The 21,640-nt window shown below is 30.5% G+C and overlaps 1 protein-coding gene across 2 annotated transcripts; it reads left to right on the top strand.

Annotated features, from left to right (window-relative positions):
• Window positions 1-513: 513 nt before the first annotated feature.
• Window positions 514-21,067, top strand: LOC108197284 (uncharacterized). 2 transcript variants are annotated; one of them, XM_017364862.2, is made up of 11 exons: window positions 514-651; window positions 2,041-2,214; window positions 2,320-2,498; window positions 2,652-4,061; window positions 4,175-4,252; window positions 5,833-6,154; window positions 6,244-6,443; window positions 12,824-12,900; window positions 17,416-17,517; window positions 20,512-20,701; window positions 20,802-21,067. In XM_017364862.2, exons 2-11 carry the CDS (start codon window positions 2,046-2,048, stop codon window positions 20,889-20,891), a joined length of 2,817 nt encoding a protein of 938 aa, XP_017220351.1. In that variant the 5' UTR covers window positions 514-651; window positions 2,041-2,045; the 3' UTR covers window positions 20,892-21,067. The 2 variants fall into 2 exon arrangements, with proteins under 2 accessions (XP_017220351.1, XP_063939398.1); XM_064083328.1 differs by lacking the exons at window positions 12,824-12,900; window positions 20,512-20,701; window positions 20,802-21,067 and having other exon boundaries at window positions 520-651.
• Window positions 21,068-21,640: the final 573 nt, after the last annotated feature.

Raw genomic sequence — 21,640 nt, 5'->3', positions numbered from 1 at the left:
AGATAGATAAATAAAAGATTATGGAATCTTATTAATTTAGTTGAGATTCCAAAAATTGGAAAATGCACCATAAAAGCATGCATTTTTTGAAGTAAAGTAATTTCAGGCATTTGGTTACCATAATAAATTTGTTTTGTCAATTCAATAGCAAACAATTACTTTAAGATTGACCTTTACTTAGTGGACTATTCATAACTTGCGAGTAGTAATATTTCCCATATTGATAAAAAGATTAATATTTATTTTTATTTGTTATCGGATAATTTATATATTTTAAGAAATTGTATACTTCTTTTACTTTTGCACATATGTTTCGGACCACACTATAATATTATTCCTTTTTGTATTTTTAGCAATTCTTTATTATTATCAAATACAACAAAATTAGAAATAAATTGCGGTAATTACCAAAGTGGCCTCTACATCCATCCTTTTCTATGATCTTCAACAGGGGTAATTTCGACAATTAATTTAAACCCCGGCAACTTCAAATATAAACACAATTATTATAACTCTCGTTGCAAAAGGAAAACTTCAGAGTTCAGAGCTACCTATACATACAGTTATATCAATCCTCTCTCTCAAATCCTCTCTCGAAGATCATCTCGTCGAGAAATCACCGTGCATTCCAACTCCATACGGTTTATACAGGTATTAATCCTAAATTTCACTTACATATATTCCTGTTTTATTGTGTTATGTTAGGGTTTAATGATCATTAATTTTAAGCTTTAAAAATGTTAGGGTTTTATGATTATGCTACTAATTTGTACATTTCCTTCCAAAAGCTTCTCATAATTTTAGGTCCATTGATTGTGTGTGTGAGAGGAGAGGGCAGGGGGCATGGGGGAAGAGGGAGGGAGAGAGTAATTTTGTACTTAATTTGCACAAATCATAGTGACATTAATTATTTCGGTGAAATATTGTTTTGTTTGTTCAATTTTGTTCGATCAAGGCACATTTCTCATGTTTTTTTGTTGTTTTAATTTGATATGCAGAGGGTTGTAAACGAACCGAGTCGTGTCGGAGTTTTTTCTTGTCGAGTTCGAGTTTTTCTTATCAAGTCAAGTTGTTTCTTTTCAAGTTAATTTTGGTAGTTTAGCTTATCAAACATTTTTTGTTGTTCGAACTCGAGTTCGTTAAGAACCGAGTCGAGTTATGAGCTCAATTAACTTGTGAGAATTTAAAATATATTTATTTTTATTTTGAGCTCATTTAAAACTTTAAAGTTTAAATTTAAAATTATGAATAAGTTAGTAGAAATTAGCATATCATATATTAATGTTAATATTTTTATTGCATTATCTATTTATATATTTTTATCACATGAAAATGTTAAATATATATATGTGTGTGTGTGTGTGTGTATTCAGTTATTAATGAGTCGAGTCAAGTTCGAGTCGATTACAAGTCGACTTTGAGTCCAACATTAATAATACTCGACTCGAGTTCCTTAATGAAAAAAATTTTGTTGTTCAAACTCGAGCTCGATAACAGACTGAGTCGAGTCAAGTTGATCTTCAAACGAGTCGAGTTGTCCTGCTCGGTTCGTTTGACTGCCATGCTAGTACTTAGTTTTATTGTTATTATTATAATTGGTTAATCAGCTATAACTCTATTCTGTATTTGTTTTAGTTGTATTTCATATGAGACACCATGATTTTCAAACAAATCATAGCGAGATTATTTATATGATGTGATTTTGTTTTGTTTGTTTAATTTTGTTAAATCCAGGCATTTATTTTGTGGTTGATTCAAAGATTGGTACTACATGGGACCATAGAGTGTTTTCAATTGTTTCTTTAAACATTGCTATTTATATTGCTTAAAGTTGCAATTATTTTTGGTATTCTGTGTTCGACTGTTCGATCCTAAGTTCATGGCCTTATTGCTACTTTGATCGTTTTGTATTGTCATTTTTTGAATGTATATGTTGATTATCTTGGTAAACAATACGAAATATTGTTGTTTACATTTTTCATAATAGGAAATGTGATTTCTTTAATATGATCTCTGATTTTTTTTTTCTGAACCCTGCAGAGAGAATGGCAAGAGGGAAGAAAAACAAAAAACAATCTGTGAATCAGAAGTTCCAACCTGCGAAAGCTAACATCAGTGCTCCTGCAAGAAACCTTAGGAAGAGTGAACTAGGTGCAGTTATTTTTGGCTGCAAGAATCACACAATACATGAATGCTATAAAAAAAAGTTATTTGGTAAGTTAAAGCACTCCTGGTGCTCATTACATTTCTGTATTTAAGTAAAACCTACTATTGAAAATGTTTCTATAGATTCAAAATATTTTAATGAGTCTTTGACAGGCCTACCAGCTCCTCATTATGCATATGTGAAGAATATCAGCCGTGGACTAGTCCTATTTCTATTCAACTATAGCGATAGAACACTTCATGGTATATTCGAGGCTGCTACCCCTGGAGAAATGAACATCGATCGTCATGCATGGACTGAAGATGGTGTAGACACACCATACCCTGCACAGGTACAAGACATAGCCATAATACACAACTCAGTTTGATGTATCTATTATGTGTGATAATGAAATAGCATTAATGCCTTCTGGCTTGTTTCATTACTGATGTAGATGTTCACTGTATCATAAATTTGATTTATACTAACATATTTCTTGTTGAAGGTTAAAGTTAGTCTTCACAGGCGCTGCTGCACTTTGACAGAGGATCAGTTTATACCGATTATATCAAGTAACTACTATGAACAAGGCCTTTTCTGGTTTGAACTAGACCGGAGTCAAACTAGCAAGCTAGTCTCATTGTTTAATTCTTTGCCTTGTGATGCGGATGCTTCTACATCACAAAGTAGAGTAAAGTGGAATCCTTCCTTCAATCCATTACCTGCTTCTGACACACTACAGGTAGGAATAGTATCAGGTATTTCGAGCAACAAGGAGGTTGTTAGAAAGGCAAGCGCTTCCATTCCGGAGAAGACATCAGCTTCATTATTCGAAAGTTCATCTTATACTGATGTTATGCATCAAGATGATGCAAGAAAAACATGGACTTCACTATTCAAAAGTTCATCTCATAGTGATGATTCAAGCATTTCAATTCCGCAGAAAACATGGAGTTCATTATTTAAAAGTTCATCTGATAGTAAAGGTTTGGAGAAAGATGAAATTTTTGGGACTGAAGCATTTAATTCCTCCCATCCTTTGGATGAGTCCAAAAATTTAAAGCCTTCATGTTTACCTTCTTCGGACAAAGAGACTAGTGAAAGTGAGAGAGATGTGTTGAACATTCAACAGTGTTCCGAAGATATTGATGACTGGGAGACAAAATGGGAGAACCCTCCCTCTCTGCCCTTGTCTGTTGCTGAAAGAGAAGGGTTAAACCTAGATGCCAGCCAGTATTATGATGACAGGGGCAATTGGGAGTCGGATTGGGAGAATCCATCTGCTTTGAAAGAGGTTTCAAATTTTAGTACTGATGTAGCACGACATGAAAATAGATGCTACAGTCATGTCAGTTCAAACATAAACACTCATAATCCACAGGAGTCCGACTTGGTAGTGGGGCTTAGGTCTCCTAATGTAAATGAAGAGAGGGATAAGACAAAATGGGAGAACCCTCCCTCTCCGCCCTTGTCTGTTGCTGATAGACAAGGGTTAAACCTAGATGGCAGCCCGTGTTATGATGACAGGGGCAACTGGGACTCGGATCGGGAGACACAGTTTGCTTTGAAAGATGTTTCAAATTTTAGTACTGGTGTAGCACGACATGAAGATAGATGCTACATTCATGTCGAATCAAACATAAACACTCATTATCCACAGGAGTCTGACTTGGTAGCGGGGTTTTGGTCTCCTAATGTAAATAAAGAGGGGGTGAAGCCTCTTAACGTAAATGAAGATGAAACGCAGTCATCTGATTCTTTCGATTTCAGTGCTGTGATAAATGAGATGATCTTAGAGGAAAATAAGGAAAACAATGTTACTCATACTGGACTACCTATACAGAATGTGTGTTATCCAATGGTAGATAGCATAACAGCAACAAACTCTTTTGACATTCAGTCTGTGCTGTCTATGGTAAATGAAGTTTTGTGGTTAGAGCCACTTTTGTTCATGTAAATGTTAGTGTGTCTTTTATATTTATATGTGCTTTTCTTACCCGATTAATTTCTTTTGGCATCTTATTGAAGTTAATGAAAGAAATTGATGGACTGAAGGGATTTCAATTGCAACAACACATGCAAATCAACTATCTTCATGCAGAGCTGGTACTTTCTTTCATCCTATTCTGTTCTATCTTCTTAGTCAGATGTTCCTACTGCACATGCCTTTTCTTTTTTCTCGTTCATTATTTTAAATAAATACATTTTTTTATTTATTTCGTTTTAAACTTGTCTAAAAAATTAGAAGACAATGCTATAGTTTTGAAACATTATATAAACGCATATATACAGTGATATTATAAATCAGTATACATTTAAATCTTAACTAGTTTGAAATAACTAAACCTTGAATGCTCTAGAAAAAGTCAAAGAACACTAAGTTGTGAGCATGCATAGAGATATTATCTGAAACGCAAACATCTTATCAAAAGTTTCAGCAACATCAAACGACTAAAGCTTGGATAAAGATATGTTATTGAATTTTTATGTTTTGCTGTAATATTTTTTATTTTATAATTAATTTCCTTTGTCTTTGTTTCATTTTCTTGTTGTCTTTTTTACTTTAGTGATTCATCTATATGTATCATCTTCATATATTTTTGGAGAGAATTTGCTCTAATTGTGGTAAGTTATGATTTTTTAGTAGTAAAATAATTTGATTTACTTTAAATATTAAAAATCTTGTTACATTTCTCCATCATCAGCTGATGATTAATACTCCGTGTATCTATCTAGTTTGGAACGGAGGGTTTTGCCGAGTTCTAATAAGCTGAGTAGTTAATTCCTGACCGCACGGTGCTAAGTAGTAGTTTCTAGAATCCTTCTAATTTATAAGAATTATATTCAGTTGTGACTGGAGATAGGGACAATGGATGCCTCCATAACCTACAATGTTTTAAAATCCAGGAGAAAGAGTGACTAGGTGCTATACGTGCATGCTGGTGGCTTTGTATAGATTGGGTAGATGACATGAGAATATAATGTACTCCAATTAACTCTTCACTGCAGACATTTAATACTGTTAAACTCTTGCAACTAAAGGGTATGAAAGTATGCATGCATATAGCATAAATACAGGTTTCTTAAAAGAATATCTGAAGTCTGTAGCTTGGATTTTGTATCGCATGTGCACATTATGATTAACCAAATGCTAGGCTTAGACTAGGTAATATTTACTTATTTTGTGTAGAATGTGAGCCGACCAAATAGTACCGCATAGCAGATATTACTGTTTATTTATTCCGTTTGCTTCTGCTAATCTAGCGACGTAGTAGGCATAGGATTATTTTAATTTCTGCTCATGTAATAAGTCTTCTTCTTATTATTGTTCTTGTTATTATTTATCATTATTATAGTTATTATTATTGTTGTTTTTATTTATTATTATTATTATTATTGTTATTTTTATTTTTATTTTTATTATTATTATTAAAATTATTATTATTATTATTATTATTATTATTATTATTATTATTATTATTATTATTATTATTATTATTATTATGACTTGATTATGTTTTCACAATTTTTCCATGGCATGAAGAAGGCCGAATAGCCAATCCTCATGAACCACTAAAAGCAGAGAGCGTGCGATATCAGAAAGGGGTCTTGTTCAATTCTTTTCTGATTTATTGATTCAACATTCTATAGTGAAAAACTTTATATTTATCATAGAACCTTCTCAGGTTGATTCAAAAAGGCAAATCGCACAACTCAAAAATAGATGCAATATGTTGGAATCTGGAGAATATTCTTCAGCTGTACACTTGGGGGATGAGTATGAATGGGTTGACAAATCCATTTCAAATATGAACGAGAGTATTCTTATAGTGGGTGGATTTGATGGTTCTTCTTGGTTGGCAGATCTAAATTCCTACTGTCTTGCCAGTGATATAGTGACACCTCTTTGTCCGATGCCTACTCGACGGTCCTATGCCTCAGCAGCAAAGTTAGGCGGGGAACTTTATATATTCGGTGGTATTGATGGCGAAATTTGGCATGACACAGGTAGGTACAGTTTGTAAAGCTCAATATGTTTAGTTAAGTCTTGATATATCCTTTGGCATGGAAACGAATTAATTATTACTCTTTTCCAGTTGAGTCATACAACCTAAGAAGTGACCGGTGGGTGAGTCAACCCTCACTAAATCGAAAGAAAGGGAGCTTAGCTGGGGTAAATTTAAGTGATAAGATTTATGCAATCGGTGGTGGGAATGGGGTTGATTGTCTTTCTGAGGTTGAGATGTATGATCCAAACATAGGAAGGTGGATATTTACGCCGTCAATGCAGTATAAGGTAATTTAGTTTTTTAAACATGATTACCTGTTTGAAACAAATAATATATATATATATATATATATATATATATATATATATATATATATATATATAGACACACACACACATCATTGTTCCATAAAGAATGCTAAAAGAATACTATAAAGAACTCCGAGATCTAGCATAGAATATTGTAATTTAAACTAGACAATTTTTAGATAAAAGTGAGGAACAAAAGTATAATCAAATATAAATTTTGTTGAAATTATGTTTCAATATATATTACAAGATGATTTAGTCACATCGAATACACGTCAACAACTGTTTTCTGCTTTTAGATGATTACATTAGGATTTTTTTATTTTTTATAACACATATCTTCTTGCTCATGCTTTCTTATACCTTTTTTCTTGCATATCAATAAATTGCGTATCAATAAATCAAAAACCCTCTTTTTGGATATGTGCTTTTGATACCGTAACCCATAATCGTAATAATATGCAAAAGCAACTAACCATAACCATGATCCATAGATAATGACTCATAAGATTGAATCATAAGCCATTAATATTAAATAATGACCCATAAACCATATTGAATATTATGAACCTTGTTCACATTCGAGACGTGGAACAAATTCCATGATTTTTTAAAACAAATTTGCTCTTAAAGTATATGATGTAAACAAGTATAAGTTTTGATCAGTATACATGTAATGAATTTGCAAGGAAGGACACAAAAAAGAAGTCATTTGTAAAAGCAATGATGATATTTTATTATATTGTAGATGTGGATATGGCAACAAAAAAAATATGAAGGCAAGGAGTATTGAACTTATGCTTCAATTTTTATTTCAAGTTGATTTGGTGGCAACAACCGGATTAAGAATAAATGTCAACTAATTCTTTGTTGATTGTGTTAGAACCAATATCTTTTTATTATTTCTATATTTTTGTTTTGATAGTTTAAGTAACATATAACACATACTTATTAACTATATTTTTTGTTGTGCCTTTTGCTTATCAATTAAAACTAAGCTAAAATATAACATGAATATATGCAAAATCTCATTAAGAAAAAAAACACATATTAGATTTTATGTTAGATTTGATAACATTTTGATTTTTAAATCTTAACTCATGTCTTCGTAAAAAGTATTACACTTTTTTGCTTATCTATAATCTAAAAACAGATAAAATTAACAAAAACTACGTAAAATCTCATTATAGACAAATAATTTATGTAAGACTTTTATTAGATTTGGTAACATCTTGATTTTTAAAATTTTATTGATATTTTACGATAGGCCTATTATGTTAATATTAATCATTCTTAAACTTTTTATTTTGATATTAAACATTGTTTGTTTTTTTTTTATAAAAACAGAGGATGCTTGTGATTTCGTGTGCGTTATATAAGGGTATTTCCTATCGAACCCAACTCATGTGTATTTATATTAAACTATAAAATCCGAATACAAGTATATTTTGTAGTTTGGGTATGGGACCCTCTTTTTGGTTAACCCATATAATTACATCCGTTAAAATATTCAACTCAGATTGATGTGAACTGTTAGATATAATACTGAAGGAAATTCGTACAAATGTCTAACCTTTGATTCCCACCAATAACATATTAAATTTAAAATTTCACAATATGTTTCTTGCTAAACAACTTTCACGATATTAAATTTAAAGATTTAAATAAATTTAAAAATCTAATAATTACATTATATTCTATTTTAATTTATTAAAAAATTGAAAAATATACCCCCTCTCAATCTTTACATATTAAAGCTTTTTTAAAAGGAATAAACTCTTATAAAGATAAAAACTATCAATTAAATATTAAAAGTTCCCACTCTAAGAAGCACGGGTGCAGGTGGAGGGCGCCTGGGTGCGGCCGGGTGCGCCGTGTGGCGTATCCCACTGCACTTGTGCCGAGGATCACTGGGGTGCAGTTCATGGTAATTTATCCTCTATATATTTTATGTATAGATGCTTGGTTTCTGGGTTGCTGCTTGTTGCAGGGTAACTTGAAAGGGTCGGTGATATTAAAGTGTTTGCCTAAGTAATTGTTTGTGATTTAAGTACTGCTACCGTATGTATTATATTATTTTTTTTATTTATTAACTTTAATAAACTTGTGTATTTGACTATTTGGTTTGATTTGAATGCTCCATCTTTGTTTTGTTAATTAACTATTTATATAATATATTTTTTAATTTATTTTTTTTGCCGTATCCCCCACACCCGAATCCCCATATATATTTTTTTTGCTGAATTTCTGTATCCCCGCACCCGCACTCATGCTTCATAGGTCCAACCACTTTACTCACTTTGCATACTAATTTATGCTACATCGTAAATTTGTTTTAACCTCTGTGCCCAACCCCAATGTAAAGAATTGGACGAGACGGAAAGAGTAATAATAAAAATTATTGAAAAAATAAACCTTATTAAATTAATGTGCTTTGCACGGGCTGTAACCTAGTATAAGTAGGCAATTGATTAAAGAGAAACCAAATCTAATTCCTGCTGATCATATCACTATATATAACTACGGTATAAAATAACGTGTGTATACTGTAAGAAATCACTATTTTGTGTACAACCAATCACTCATACATAAATACTAGGATTTTTTGCCTGCTATTGCATTGTTTTATATTTTAATTTTTTGTTGTTAATTATTTAGTTATAATATAATGTTATATATATAACTTTAAAATATATATTTGAAATTAGAACTGTTGCATTTCATTGTTTGAAATGAAAATATGAATTTATGTACAATACAGCTTACATACTTATTCGCTGTTTGTTTTCTAATAACATGTTTGTTTTTTCATACTGATATTAAAACTTCTTGAATATATTTGTAGAATAAGTCTAGTGATGTAATACATGTTAATTTGTAATGTTTAAAATCTTTATATATAGTAAATGTATGTAAATATAAAGAAGAATAGTTTTATATAGTATTTATTTTATAGATTTCTTTTATTAAATATTGAAAACATTTATGCATCACATATTTAATCGTATTTATTTTTAATTTGTTTACTAATCAAGATAAGTAACTAAAAATAAAATGATAGTATGAGTTTTAAGTGCTGAGGCTTCTCAATGAATCAGATTGTATCGACCTAACTTAATTTAAACAAGAGAAATATGCAAATTTAGTCTGTAGTATAAAAAATCACTAAAGAGAAAGACTACACATTTATTATAATAACATTTCTAAGAAGGATTTAGATTAATTTTTCTTTTCAAATGGGAACTGATTTATGCAAAAAGCCAATTCTAAGGTAAGCACATGTATAATATGACAACTTCTAAATTATGGCACATTGCTACATCGATGATTTGGTTTCTAGTGGAGTAAAACTGTGAATATATATATATATATATATATATATATATATATATATATATATAGGAGTAAGATCATAAGAGAACTTTTTTATCGAGAGAACCGAGAGAACTAGCGTATCTACTGTAGATCAGCCATTTTAATCTAATGGCTACTATAATTAGGAGATTTAGTATTAATATATTAATAACTCTGTATAAGGGCATATCTGGACATTGAAAATAAAGAATCTTTTGAGCAACTTTCCATTTTTGACAATATATAGACATGATTTGATTAACATAATTAATAAGATACGTAATTAATTAATTTCCTAATCTATATTTTCCATATCTTAATCAATCAATCAAGCATTTAGTGTATACTAAATTTGATCTTCAAATTTCAAACTTTAAAAGATTTTATTAAAAAAATTGTTTTATTTAATTTTTATTCTGGATCATCGTATAAAATACTTTGAAGAATCATAACTTATGTACCTAGTTTCGTGTTTATATATGAATTCAGTTGATCAAATTCGATCAGATACTAAAACACTTATATGAATCCAAAATAAAATACTTAATTAAATTTTAATAATTGTACATCACATGTATTTGAACCTGGACATTAATAAAATAGTGAACTAAATTTTATTTGTCATATTTTATATTCTACACGAAAACACTAATTTAAACAATTTTATAAATCTTACTTATGGTAGTTAATTTGATATATGGAATTGAAGTTGAATTATAATAGCATATCTTTACAAAGAACACTTACTTGAATGTTGAATAATATAATAAGTCATACTAAAATACTTACGAGAATATGATAAATTGGAATGATTCTTAGAATTTTTATTACTACAAAATTATATTTTATTTAAAAAATATGTTCATATAAATACATTGATGATTTCTCAATTAAGTAATTAATTTTATTTTTTTTTTCAATTTTGACTTGATTTATTTGTTTTGGTAGAATCTAACGACAAGCACATACTAAAATCTTAAAATATAATTAAAAAATAAAGTTTTTTATTTAAAGTATTTATTTTTAAAAAATTTAACAGAAATACTTATTTGATATTCTCTGATTAGACGAACACCTAACATATAATACGAACACGTAATAGAATCGTGTAATAATACTTAACAAAAAATATGCTGAAATTAGTTAATAGAATAAGAACAACTATTACATAATAGGAACACGTAGTAAATTAGTTAGTAGAATCCTTAATTTAATCAAAACATGCTTAAATTTATTAAACACTCACTTGATAAAAAAAAATATTATTAAGATCTAATATAACAAAAAAATTTATTCTCAAGCTCTTATTTACATATTTTGTGTATATTAGGCAAAAAACACATGGTAGAATCCACAACTCCAACTATAATTGAATATTAATTTTTCAGTAATAACTTAATTTATAATATTTAAATATTATATTACTTATTAGTTTTAAAAATCACTTAGTAGAATCTAGATATTCTTTAGAGCATTCTCATTAATGATTTTGTAATACATAAGACATTTTGAATATTTGACAAAATATACGGTCGAACATATAACAGAATCTCAGTATTTTTTAACTTGTAGTATAACGATGAAATTAGTTAATAGAATAAGAACAACTATTACATAATAGGAGCACGTAGTAAATTAGTTAGTAGAATCCTTAATTTAATCAAAACATGCTTAAATTTATTAAACACTCACTTGATTAAAAAAATATATTATTAAGATCTAATATAACCAAAAAATTTATTCTCAAGCTCTTATTTACATATTTTGTGTATATTAGACAAAAAACACATAGTAGAATCCACAACTCCAACTATATTTGAATATTAATTTTTCAATAATAACTTAATTTATAATATTTAAATATTATATTACTTATTAGTTTTAAAAATCACCTAGTAGAATCTAGAAATTCTTTAGAGCATTCTCATTAATGATTTTGTAATACATAAGACATTTTGAATATTTGACAAAATATACAGTTGACATAAAACAGAATCTCAGTATTCTTTAACTTGTAGTAACGATTTCTTAAAAATGAACCGTATATATTAATATAATGTTGGATTCTGTAAGTTATTCCGTTTATTATATTTATAAACATTCAGGACTCATGCATATACTTGTAAATTTATGTATTTTAGTTTAAATTATTAATTATAAATTTTGTTTAAAGTAGAGATTCTAATTAAAGTTAATTATTGTTTCTTCATAATATTCAGATTCTTTGTAATATTCTAATAAAATATATATGTTATTTATTTTGAGAGTGAGGTAAGCGTTTTATAAATAGGAAGATATTGATTTGATTTGCATTAAATTGTTATTGATTGTCATTAATAACTTGATAGTTGTTACCATTTTAACATCAATATACCCCTCAGCAATGATACATAAAGTTTGAAACTATTACAGATTTGCCATTACTAGAATATAATATCATTAATTAATAATCTAGTGTGGATTAATGGTCTAGATGGAGATCCTCCAGTTCTCTTGATAAAATGGTTCTCCCTCGAACCTTACTCTCTATATATATTTTATATATAGAGGGTTACTCCAGTGAGAACTTCTTAAGATGAGAACCGTGAGAACTTCCTTAATTTATCATATTTTGACTAATCTAAATATCAAACTAGTGGGTACCCAATATAAAAAATGTATATAAAACTAGTCTCTCCCTAGCTAGTCAAAAAAAAAAAATTCAAAAAAATAAGTCCACTGCCACGTCATCAGTGATATATATATATTTTTTTGGCTAGCTAGGTGGAGACCTTAATGATATACATTTTTTGTGAAGGTGCCCCTGGCGGGGCCCTTCAAATGAATGAGATTTTGATAAATTAAAAAAGTTCTCACGGTTCTCATTTTAAGAAAGTTCTCATTTGAGCAAGTGCCTATATATATATATATCTGTGTCTGTGTGTGTGTGTGTTTGCCTATATATACTTAAAAAGGATTTGCATGTTAGAGTTCATATGACATGAGTAATATTTTCGTGTTTCCAGCGATTTGCTCCTGCAGCTTCAGAGATTAATAATGCACTTTACGTCACTGGCGGATATGATGGAACAAATTATTTGAGGTCAGATTATTGTTGATCATTTTCCTTCTTTCTCTTAATTGATGTGCAGTGAAATAAATACATTATGTTTCAATATAATTGTTCATTATTCTTTACTTTGTAATACTTAACTAGTCTCTTTATCTGTGCAAAATGTAATACTGCAAGTATTTCACAATAATTTTTTGCACTGTAGCTAGTGCTTTCATCATTTGCTAGAGAATAAAAATGTTCAAGGACTACATAACCTGCAAACAAAACTCTTAACAAAACTTCTATAGATTCTTTTTGGTACTTTCTATAATTAAAAGTGAGGTAAAACTAGAAGTCGAAGTAAGAATCAAACTTTATACCTTTTTAAGCCCCGGAAGTACCTTTTATGAATTTCCTGAATCTGCTTGCCTACTAGTTTGTGGAATTTCATATTTATGTATTGTTATGCTTCAGATATATACATGTGAGAATACATTATAACATCTCATTAATATCTGTAACATAAATGCAAAATATAATGGAACATATTTGTAATTTATGATGCTGGACATTGTGTCAAAAAGGCTGAATATAGTATTTGGGAGTAATTTAATAGGCTTTGAAAGCCTAATTATTAAAACAATTTACAATGGATTATCTGATTATATGTATTTTAGAGTTTTTGTTTAATTAGGCAAGTAGATTATGTATAGGAGTTTAATTATTGTAATTCACATTGAGTTTTATTATTGAAATAATATATTGAGTTATTTACTAAATTTCGCTTGCGAGAGATTTTTAGAGAATCCCTAATTTAACCCCATCCTCCATCAAGTGGTATTCAGATCAAGAGATTGGCCCACAATATCCCTAATTCAACCCATTCCCCATAGGCAGTTTCCAGAGCCACATTCAAAAATCTTTTTTCATCAAAATAACCCTTTATTACCTAAGCCAACCAAACCGTTATCTTTCAGTGTCAAGGACCTTTTCATCCAACCTAAACCAACAGCTATTAACAGATGCCATTAAAACTAAAAACACTTGTATCGGTCATATATATATTTGATATATAAAAATATGATATTTTATAAGAATTACAGTAAGGTACCTACCTCTTTCTAGAAGATTAAATATAGTCCCCGTTTTTCGAGAAATCCTACTTTACCCCATCCGCCAAGTGGTATTCTGATCAAGAGATTGGCGCACAAAATCCCTAATTCAACCCATTCCCTATAGGCAGTTTCCAGAGCGACATTCAAAAATCTTTTGTCATCAAAATAACCCTTCAGTACCTAAGCCAACCAAGTTGTTCTCTTTCAAAACTTGTCAAAGACCTTTTCATTCAACTTCAGTAAACCGACAGCCATCAACAGATGCCATTAAAAACTAAAAAACCCTTGTATCAGTCATATCTATTTGGTATATAAAAATTTGATATTTATAAGAATTACAATTAGGTACCTCATTTCCAGAAGATTTAAATACAGTCCCTGCCCTTCCAGAAAATAAGAGAACAGTCCCCAAACTTCCTGAAAGTTACAAAGAGCTGCCTGAATTTTCCAAATCTTGCAAAACAGCTACTGAATTTCATGTAACTTACAAGTCAGCAAAATTTACACTGTGGTTCATGCTGTAGACATTGGTCTTAACATGTTGAAGAAAATAATGAGAATAAGGAAGATATTTTATAAGGCTACATAAATGTTGCTTTGAACACTTACTATACATCTTGTAGCTGTGAAGTGTGAACTCAAACTATCAACTTTATCCTCAAAATATTGTAACCTCTCATCATTTTCTTAAATATATTCATTAAGATGATGGTGTGCCACATCAACCATTGTGTGAATCTAAAAATAATATAACTGGTGGTCCTCAACCTAATGTTCCAAAACAGAGTAAATACAATGTAACCTAATGTTGCCAAGTTTACAGAAATCAAGAACTTGATGTATTCTTGATAGGCTACATGGTGTTGTCAACTTCTTTTGGAGGTATACTTTGGCCCATGATAAGGTAATGGTTTTCGTTACTGCTTAATTAAGAGGATTTGCCACTAAAGAGCAATACCAAAGATTGGGTATCATCCTGTTACAAGATAAGAAGACATGAGAACCTCTTTGCTTGGTTAGTTTTGTTGAAATATAGCATAAGATCCATTTGGGGCTTTCCTTTAACAACTTATGTTGTTTTTGGTTGGGGTGAATGATTTCGGAAGGAATGTAATGAAAAATGAATTATGTTATAAATAATTTTTAAGAAATTTCATTCTTTCCTCCATTCCATTCTTTACATCATGTGCTAGAGATCACACCTTCGATTTGAGATGGAATGCTCCATTCTCTCATATCCCCAGTTTCTTCTCAAATCTCATCATAGTAATTTTGCAATCACTTAATTTTCCTTCAAACTTTCCTCTGATCTCTACTAGTTTTGAGTAATTTTACTCATTCCATTCCATTCTCCCCAACCAAACACAACATTAAGGTTTTAGATGGACTGCTTCTCAACAAGCTGTTTAAACTTGCAGAATATATAAACAAAGTGCTTCAATATAGTTTACTAAGATTGTTGCAAATTACACTTGACATTTCTATAGTTTGGACATTTTATAGTTTGGATGCACAATTTGAAATCGTTTAGATGAAGATGTTCCTATTTTTAGGTATCACTAAGGCTTGCATCATGATATGTAGGGTAAAGTAGCTGGTAGTAGATGTTTTTAATCAAGGATGCCGTCTTGATTTCATATTTAGTCGAGGATGATGTGGAAGGGAAAAGCGTTGGGAGTTTTTCATTCCCTAGGTTGTAGAGGCATGAACATGTTCTTTGGGATCCTATTTAAGGTCTGGTTATTAGCAAGCTTTAGTCTCATCTCAAGGCATTAATATCAGAAGATGTTTTAATCTTTAGGATATTGGGCATAAATGTGTGAGTGCCCTTTTCATAAACAGAACCCTCGAAAGGAGTCAATGTGGTGGAGAAAGAGAATTATCACACACACACACACACACACAGTGATTTCTTTTGAATGAAGGGGAGTGTTAAATATATTATATAATAATGATGGTATTAGGTCCTAATCTTAACACCTAGAGGTTTTATAAGAACCGGCAATATAACACCTTTTTAGTAATTGAGCAGTCCTTGATTCTTAAAGAAATTAGAGTTGATTCTGAATGTGCATGTACTAGGTGTACCGCCTTACTATAAGATTTTTATTATATGCAACATGATTTATCTTTTTGCATTCTGTTTGTATATTAAAAAGTTTTCCCCTTTCAGCGAGTGCAAAATTTATTGTATTATATAAGTAGCCATTCAAATATATTATTTTTACCCTCTAATTTTATAGTAATAACTTGCCTTCTAATTGTAGCTATCCAGACATATAGTTCCCCTAGTCCGTGATTGGGACTGAACCACGAAGCAAATATTTATGGAGCAAAATGCAGAACTTCCATTGTTGTTGAGTCGCTCGACTAGTCGTGACTAGTCGTCGACTAGTCGAGCAGTCGCTAGGAAGAGGTCGACTGGGCAGGTCGACTAGGAGAATGTCAATGTTTCGCCCGACTGGTGTTCGACTAGTGGACTGGGTCGACTAGTCGGGTCGACTGGAAGACCCAGTCGGTCGATTATACTTTAATTTTAAGAAAAACAACAGCCCAGCAAAAGCCCAATAACCCAGCTCTGCAATCTGCATCCTCTCCTCTTACACACACACACACTTGTATATATACACAGTTACACGCACACACACTTATATACATACACAAAAACACTGTTATACACACTTATACACACTGATATACACACTTATACACACTGATACACACACTTATACACACATACTTGTACACACTCACACACACACACTTATATATACACACAAAGTAACCTGCAGTAGCTATTTTTTAATGCCAGTACACACACACACTTGTTCCGGCCTGGAAATATGGTTTTGGCCTGGAAATATAAGTATATATAATATATAATTATATATTATTAATTTTATACTTTGTCGACTAGTGTCGACTAGTCTACGACTAGTCACGACTCGACTAGCCGGAGAGTCCGGACGACTCGACTTGACTTACCGACGTAACAACCATGTATGTACATTGGTCTGCAAAGGATGAACTATTATTGACATTTGGTACACAATAATATTGAAATTTTTGTGTAGATATAGTTGTCTCTGGATAAATATGTTTTCACTCATTACTTCATAATATAGTCAATCTATAATATTTACATTTTGCTAGGAGCTAAGATCATATGATGGTTACACTAATTATTGAAGATATTTTTTTATGGTTAATTTAATTATGAATTAAGATGTCTTAGGCTCGAACCCTCAACTTGTATTACCCAGAAAAGAAGAGGGAGTATCCACCCACTACAATGCTAGGGATAATAATATCACATGTTTTTACCTAAAACATACAACCTTTATTGCAGGTGGCTGAAAAAGTCTTCTGTGTTCATTGAAGTAGTTTTCATAACTTGTAATATCTAATAAATAGATTGTTGAATAAACGATTCATATCTGAATTGCAGCACCATTGAAAGATTTGATCCTCGAGAACGTTCGTGGGTTAGAGTTGGGAATATGAGGACAAAGAGGGGCTGCCATTCTTCAGCGGTCCTTACTGAAAAGTTGTAAGTTTTACTTCATTTCATTCAATTATTGTGTGAGATTGTAATATACTCTTCTTTAGGGTGAATAGGGTTTGTAGTGGGGCGGATTCGAGACGGGGACATTAAGGTTGTACTTTCATTTATATATTGTATGATATTGTAATTTGAATATTTGGAAATACTCTTCTTTACGTTGAATAGGGTGGGGCATAATCGAGGTGGGGACTTTGACATTGTGTTCCAAAGATCTTTTTTGAATGAAAAGAAAAGAAAGCACAAGATTTAATTTTCTCAACTTGTTCCCATGTGAGATTATTTAAAAGGAAATAATAAAACTAATCATTTGAGAAGTAACTTCATATATGTTTATCGAGAAACTCTCTTCCAACTTTCAGAAAGATTTGAAGAGAAAACACTAACTATTCTTCCGTTCTTTTCTTTCCTGAATTTAGAACTTGGGAACACATATGTTATATATATCTTATTTCAACATAAAAACAATTTCTATTTCGTACCCAATTTTGTTTCCTGTTGGCGATGTTTTTTCAAATCCTCAATCCGCCTCGTGGGACACTGTCAATTTCCGTGCGCCGCCTTGCCCCTCCCCATATGATATAAATAAATAATTCATAATAAATTTCCGTGTGTCGCCTCGTCGGATATCTTATGAATAATTTATAATATTTAATATTTGACAGTATAAAAATTAAATTATATATGAAGAAAATACGACCTACTATCTAAAATGAATAAGCCACTTGTTTTTTAACGTCTCAATATGTTTGGAGATACTTGTAAGTAATATATATATATGTATATATATATGTATGTGTATATATATATATATGTATGTATATATATATATGTATATGTAGCCCATTGTTCCATACAGGATCGTCTTATATAGTGTCCGTAGAGAACCATTTGATTCTACTCTATACCATTGTTCCATAGAGAACCATCTTATATAGAGTTCCGTAAAGAACCATTTGATTCCACTCTAAAAATCTCCTCGACCATTTGATTCCACTCTAAAAATCTCCTAAATAATTTGAAACTTAATCATACTTATGCATAACATTTGATTCTATTATAGAATACTAATCATACATGATATGCACAAACAATTTAACACTTACAACTTAAGTAAATTTTTTTTTTGAATGTGGTTCTACTGCAGAACCATTTTGAACAAATATGGTTTCACAGTAGAATCAATTGAGATATTATGATAAATTTTCAATTTTCAATGATAAATGTGATGAAACTTTATTTTTGTACTTATAAATTAGATATTTGATGGATAATATTGATTAATACATGTATTTTATTCATATATAGAGGTTATCTCTATTGGACTCTATATAAGATGGTTCTCCATAGAGTGTGACTCACACACACACACACACACACACACACACACACATAGGCCATTTCTCAATACAGAAACACTTTTAAACTAAGAACACAGAACACTTTAGAATCAAATATAAAATCTCATTTAAACCTTAGAATTGCTTTCAAATTTTAAGTTGATTAACTTTTTTTTTAATGAATAGTAATAGAATAATAATAGTACATGTGATGTTTAACAATAAATTTGCGTTAAAAATAACAATGTTCTATGTAAAATTAATCGTGCACAATATATATATATATATATATATATATATATATATTCTGTAATATTTCATAGTAATAATGTGGATGAATTTGGATGTTTAACTATGTAATTATAATCTTAACAAATCATTTTGTGAAAAATGAATTGGTAATGATAGTGTTCTGTGTTGTTCTTTTTTTTTTTTTATAGTGTTCTGTGGGGAGTGCAACCATATATATATTTCATAGATATATATAATGTATATATGATTCTATTATGGATTCCGTAATATTTCATAGTAATAATGTGGATGAATTTGGATGTTTAACTATGTTATTATAATATTAACAAATCATTCTTTGTGAAAAATGAATTGATAATGATAGTGTTCTGTGCTGTTCTTTTTTTTTAGTGTTCTATGTGGAGTGCAACTATATATACATATACATATATATATATATATATATATATATAGATATATATATACATACATACATAGAGTTAAGTTCTATGGAGTACATAGAAACATTGGAGTATTGGAGTACAAATCATAATTTTTTAGTTTAATCATAAATAATATCTCTGATTATCCAAATTTATATATAATTTATCATTTATAAGTAGTATTAAACATAATTATCAATTAATCATTAATATCTTTCAACTTTAACAAGCATTAAGATTGTTGTTCTGCTTATAAATTATATTGCAGAACATAATGTCCTACGATTTATAAAAGTAACTGTTCTATCTTTTAATTACAATGTTTATGTTGTAAAACATAATGTGCAGGTTGCTGGATGTTTACAAATATTGTAGAACAAAAAAAATTTAGATTTAAATGACTAGATTATATTATATCAATCTTGTACTCCAATACTCCAATATTTTTTGTACTCCATAGAACTTGACTCACATATAATATATATATTTCTTTGTTATGTAGAAAATTAGAATGTAGAAACTCAATTTTTTATACAAAACAAAATAAGAATATGCTTTACAAAGTATGCCGTTTCAAGACATTGAAATGCATGCAAAAAGAAGTGGCTCACATAAATTGGGATGGAGTAATTATATATCAATTTGAGGCGGGGCGGAACGGTTTTCCCACGGGTATTTCCGTATTTACCATACCTGTCCTATATATAGGGTGAAAATTTATTCTTCGCTCACCACCCCATTTTGTTGGTGCGTGTTTGCCCCATTCGGGGCAGGTCCTCATATTTCCGCCCCATTGAGAAGCCTATATGTAAATAATGTAAAGTAAAGTTTACCAATGAATTTGTGTTTAACATGTCATACATACCTTTGGGTTATTTATTGTTATTATTTGGGATAAAGGTATACTTTTCTTAATCTTTATCTTAAACTTCCATGTCAAAATTCTATAATAGAAGATCTCTTTGCAGATATGCTTTTGGAGGTTGTGACGAGGGAGATAGAATGCACTCAACTCTTGAGATTTTTGATCCTCGTATGAACTCATGGATGCTTGGGGAACCAATGAACAACAGTAGGGGATTTGCTGATGCTGTTGTGGTCGGAGGTAAACTATATGTCATTGGCGGTCTAAAGAGAAAGGATGAAATTTTGGACACTGTATGTAACACTTTCATGGGCCCTTCTATATTTCAGAATAATTTATCAAATTTTAGTACTAATATCATCCATAATATATTTTTTCTAACATTAATGACAGATTGAATGCTACAAGGAAGGATATGGCTGGGAGGTAACCAACTTGAATGCGCTTGGGAAAATATGCTTCTTTTCTGCAATGGTATTTTGAGTGTAGATACAAGTCTGCTTTTGGAAGATATGGAGTGAACACAAATGAATATGCCTATGCGAATTTTGAATATGCAGTAAAAACAAGTGGCGATAATATATGGCACAAGTTGCGATGTTATATATGTTAAAATTGCGAAGTTAAATATGGTCCTGAATCTCTCTATTTCTTGTGTTTCTTCTTTTTTTCTTGCTTACAATTTGCTATAGATGCACGCCCCAGGTATCAGAGTAGATATTGGCAGGCCATCACGGGGTTGATTATCACTCTATTATCAGGGTGTTGGCGCTCACTCACACAATTTTCAAGAAAATGGCCCAAATACGAGTGCCGGAGAATATGGCCGCGACCTACCATTTTACAATTCAAAAAAATGCTAGATTGTGCAGCGTTTATCATATTTTCCATCTTACCGCTATATGATTTAGCGTTTTGAAACCCTAAACGCTATTTCTTGTAGCGTTTTACTCATAAAACGTCATAACAAACTAGTGGATCAGATAGGCTTGACAATATTCAGAACGCAAGTGGTTAAAGTGGAATTGCATATATTTATGCTGAATCATGTGCAAGAGGTTTATTTAAGATCCGTAACGAGCAGGTTTACTAGCACAATTAACTTCTTAGAAATCAGACATTCGTTGTTGAAGCTGTGAATAGTGGCAAGAGTTATAGGCTAGGAGTTTACAACGTTTAAGATCATTGACGTGCAGGTTTACTTGCACAATTAAACTTATTAGTGAAGCTGT

This window comes from Daucus carota, chromosome 8 (assembly GCF_001625215.2).
Source record: "Daucus carota subsp. sativus chromosome 8, DH1 v3.0, whole genome shotgun sequence".
In the NCBI taxonomy this organism is placed as follows: domain Eukaryota; kingdom Viridiplantae; phylum Streptophyta; class Magnoliopsida; order Apiales; family Apiaceae; genus Daucus; species Daucus carota.
The sequence above is the reverse complement of the archived record's forward strand: the minus strand, read 5'-3'. Positions and strand labels throughout refer to the sequence as shown.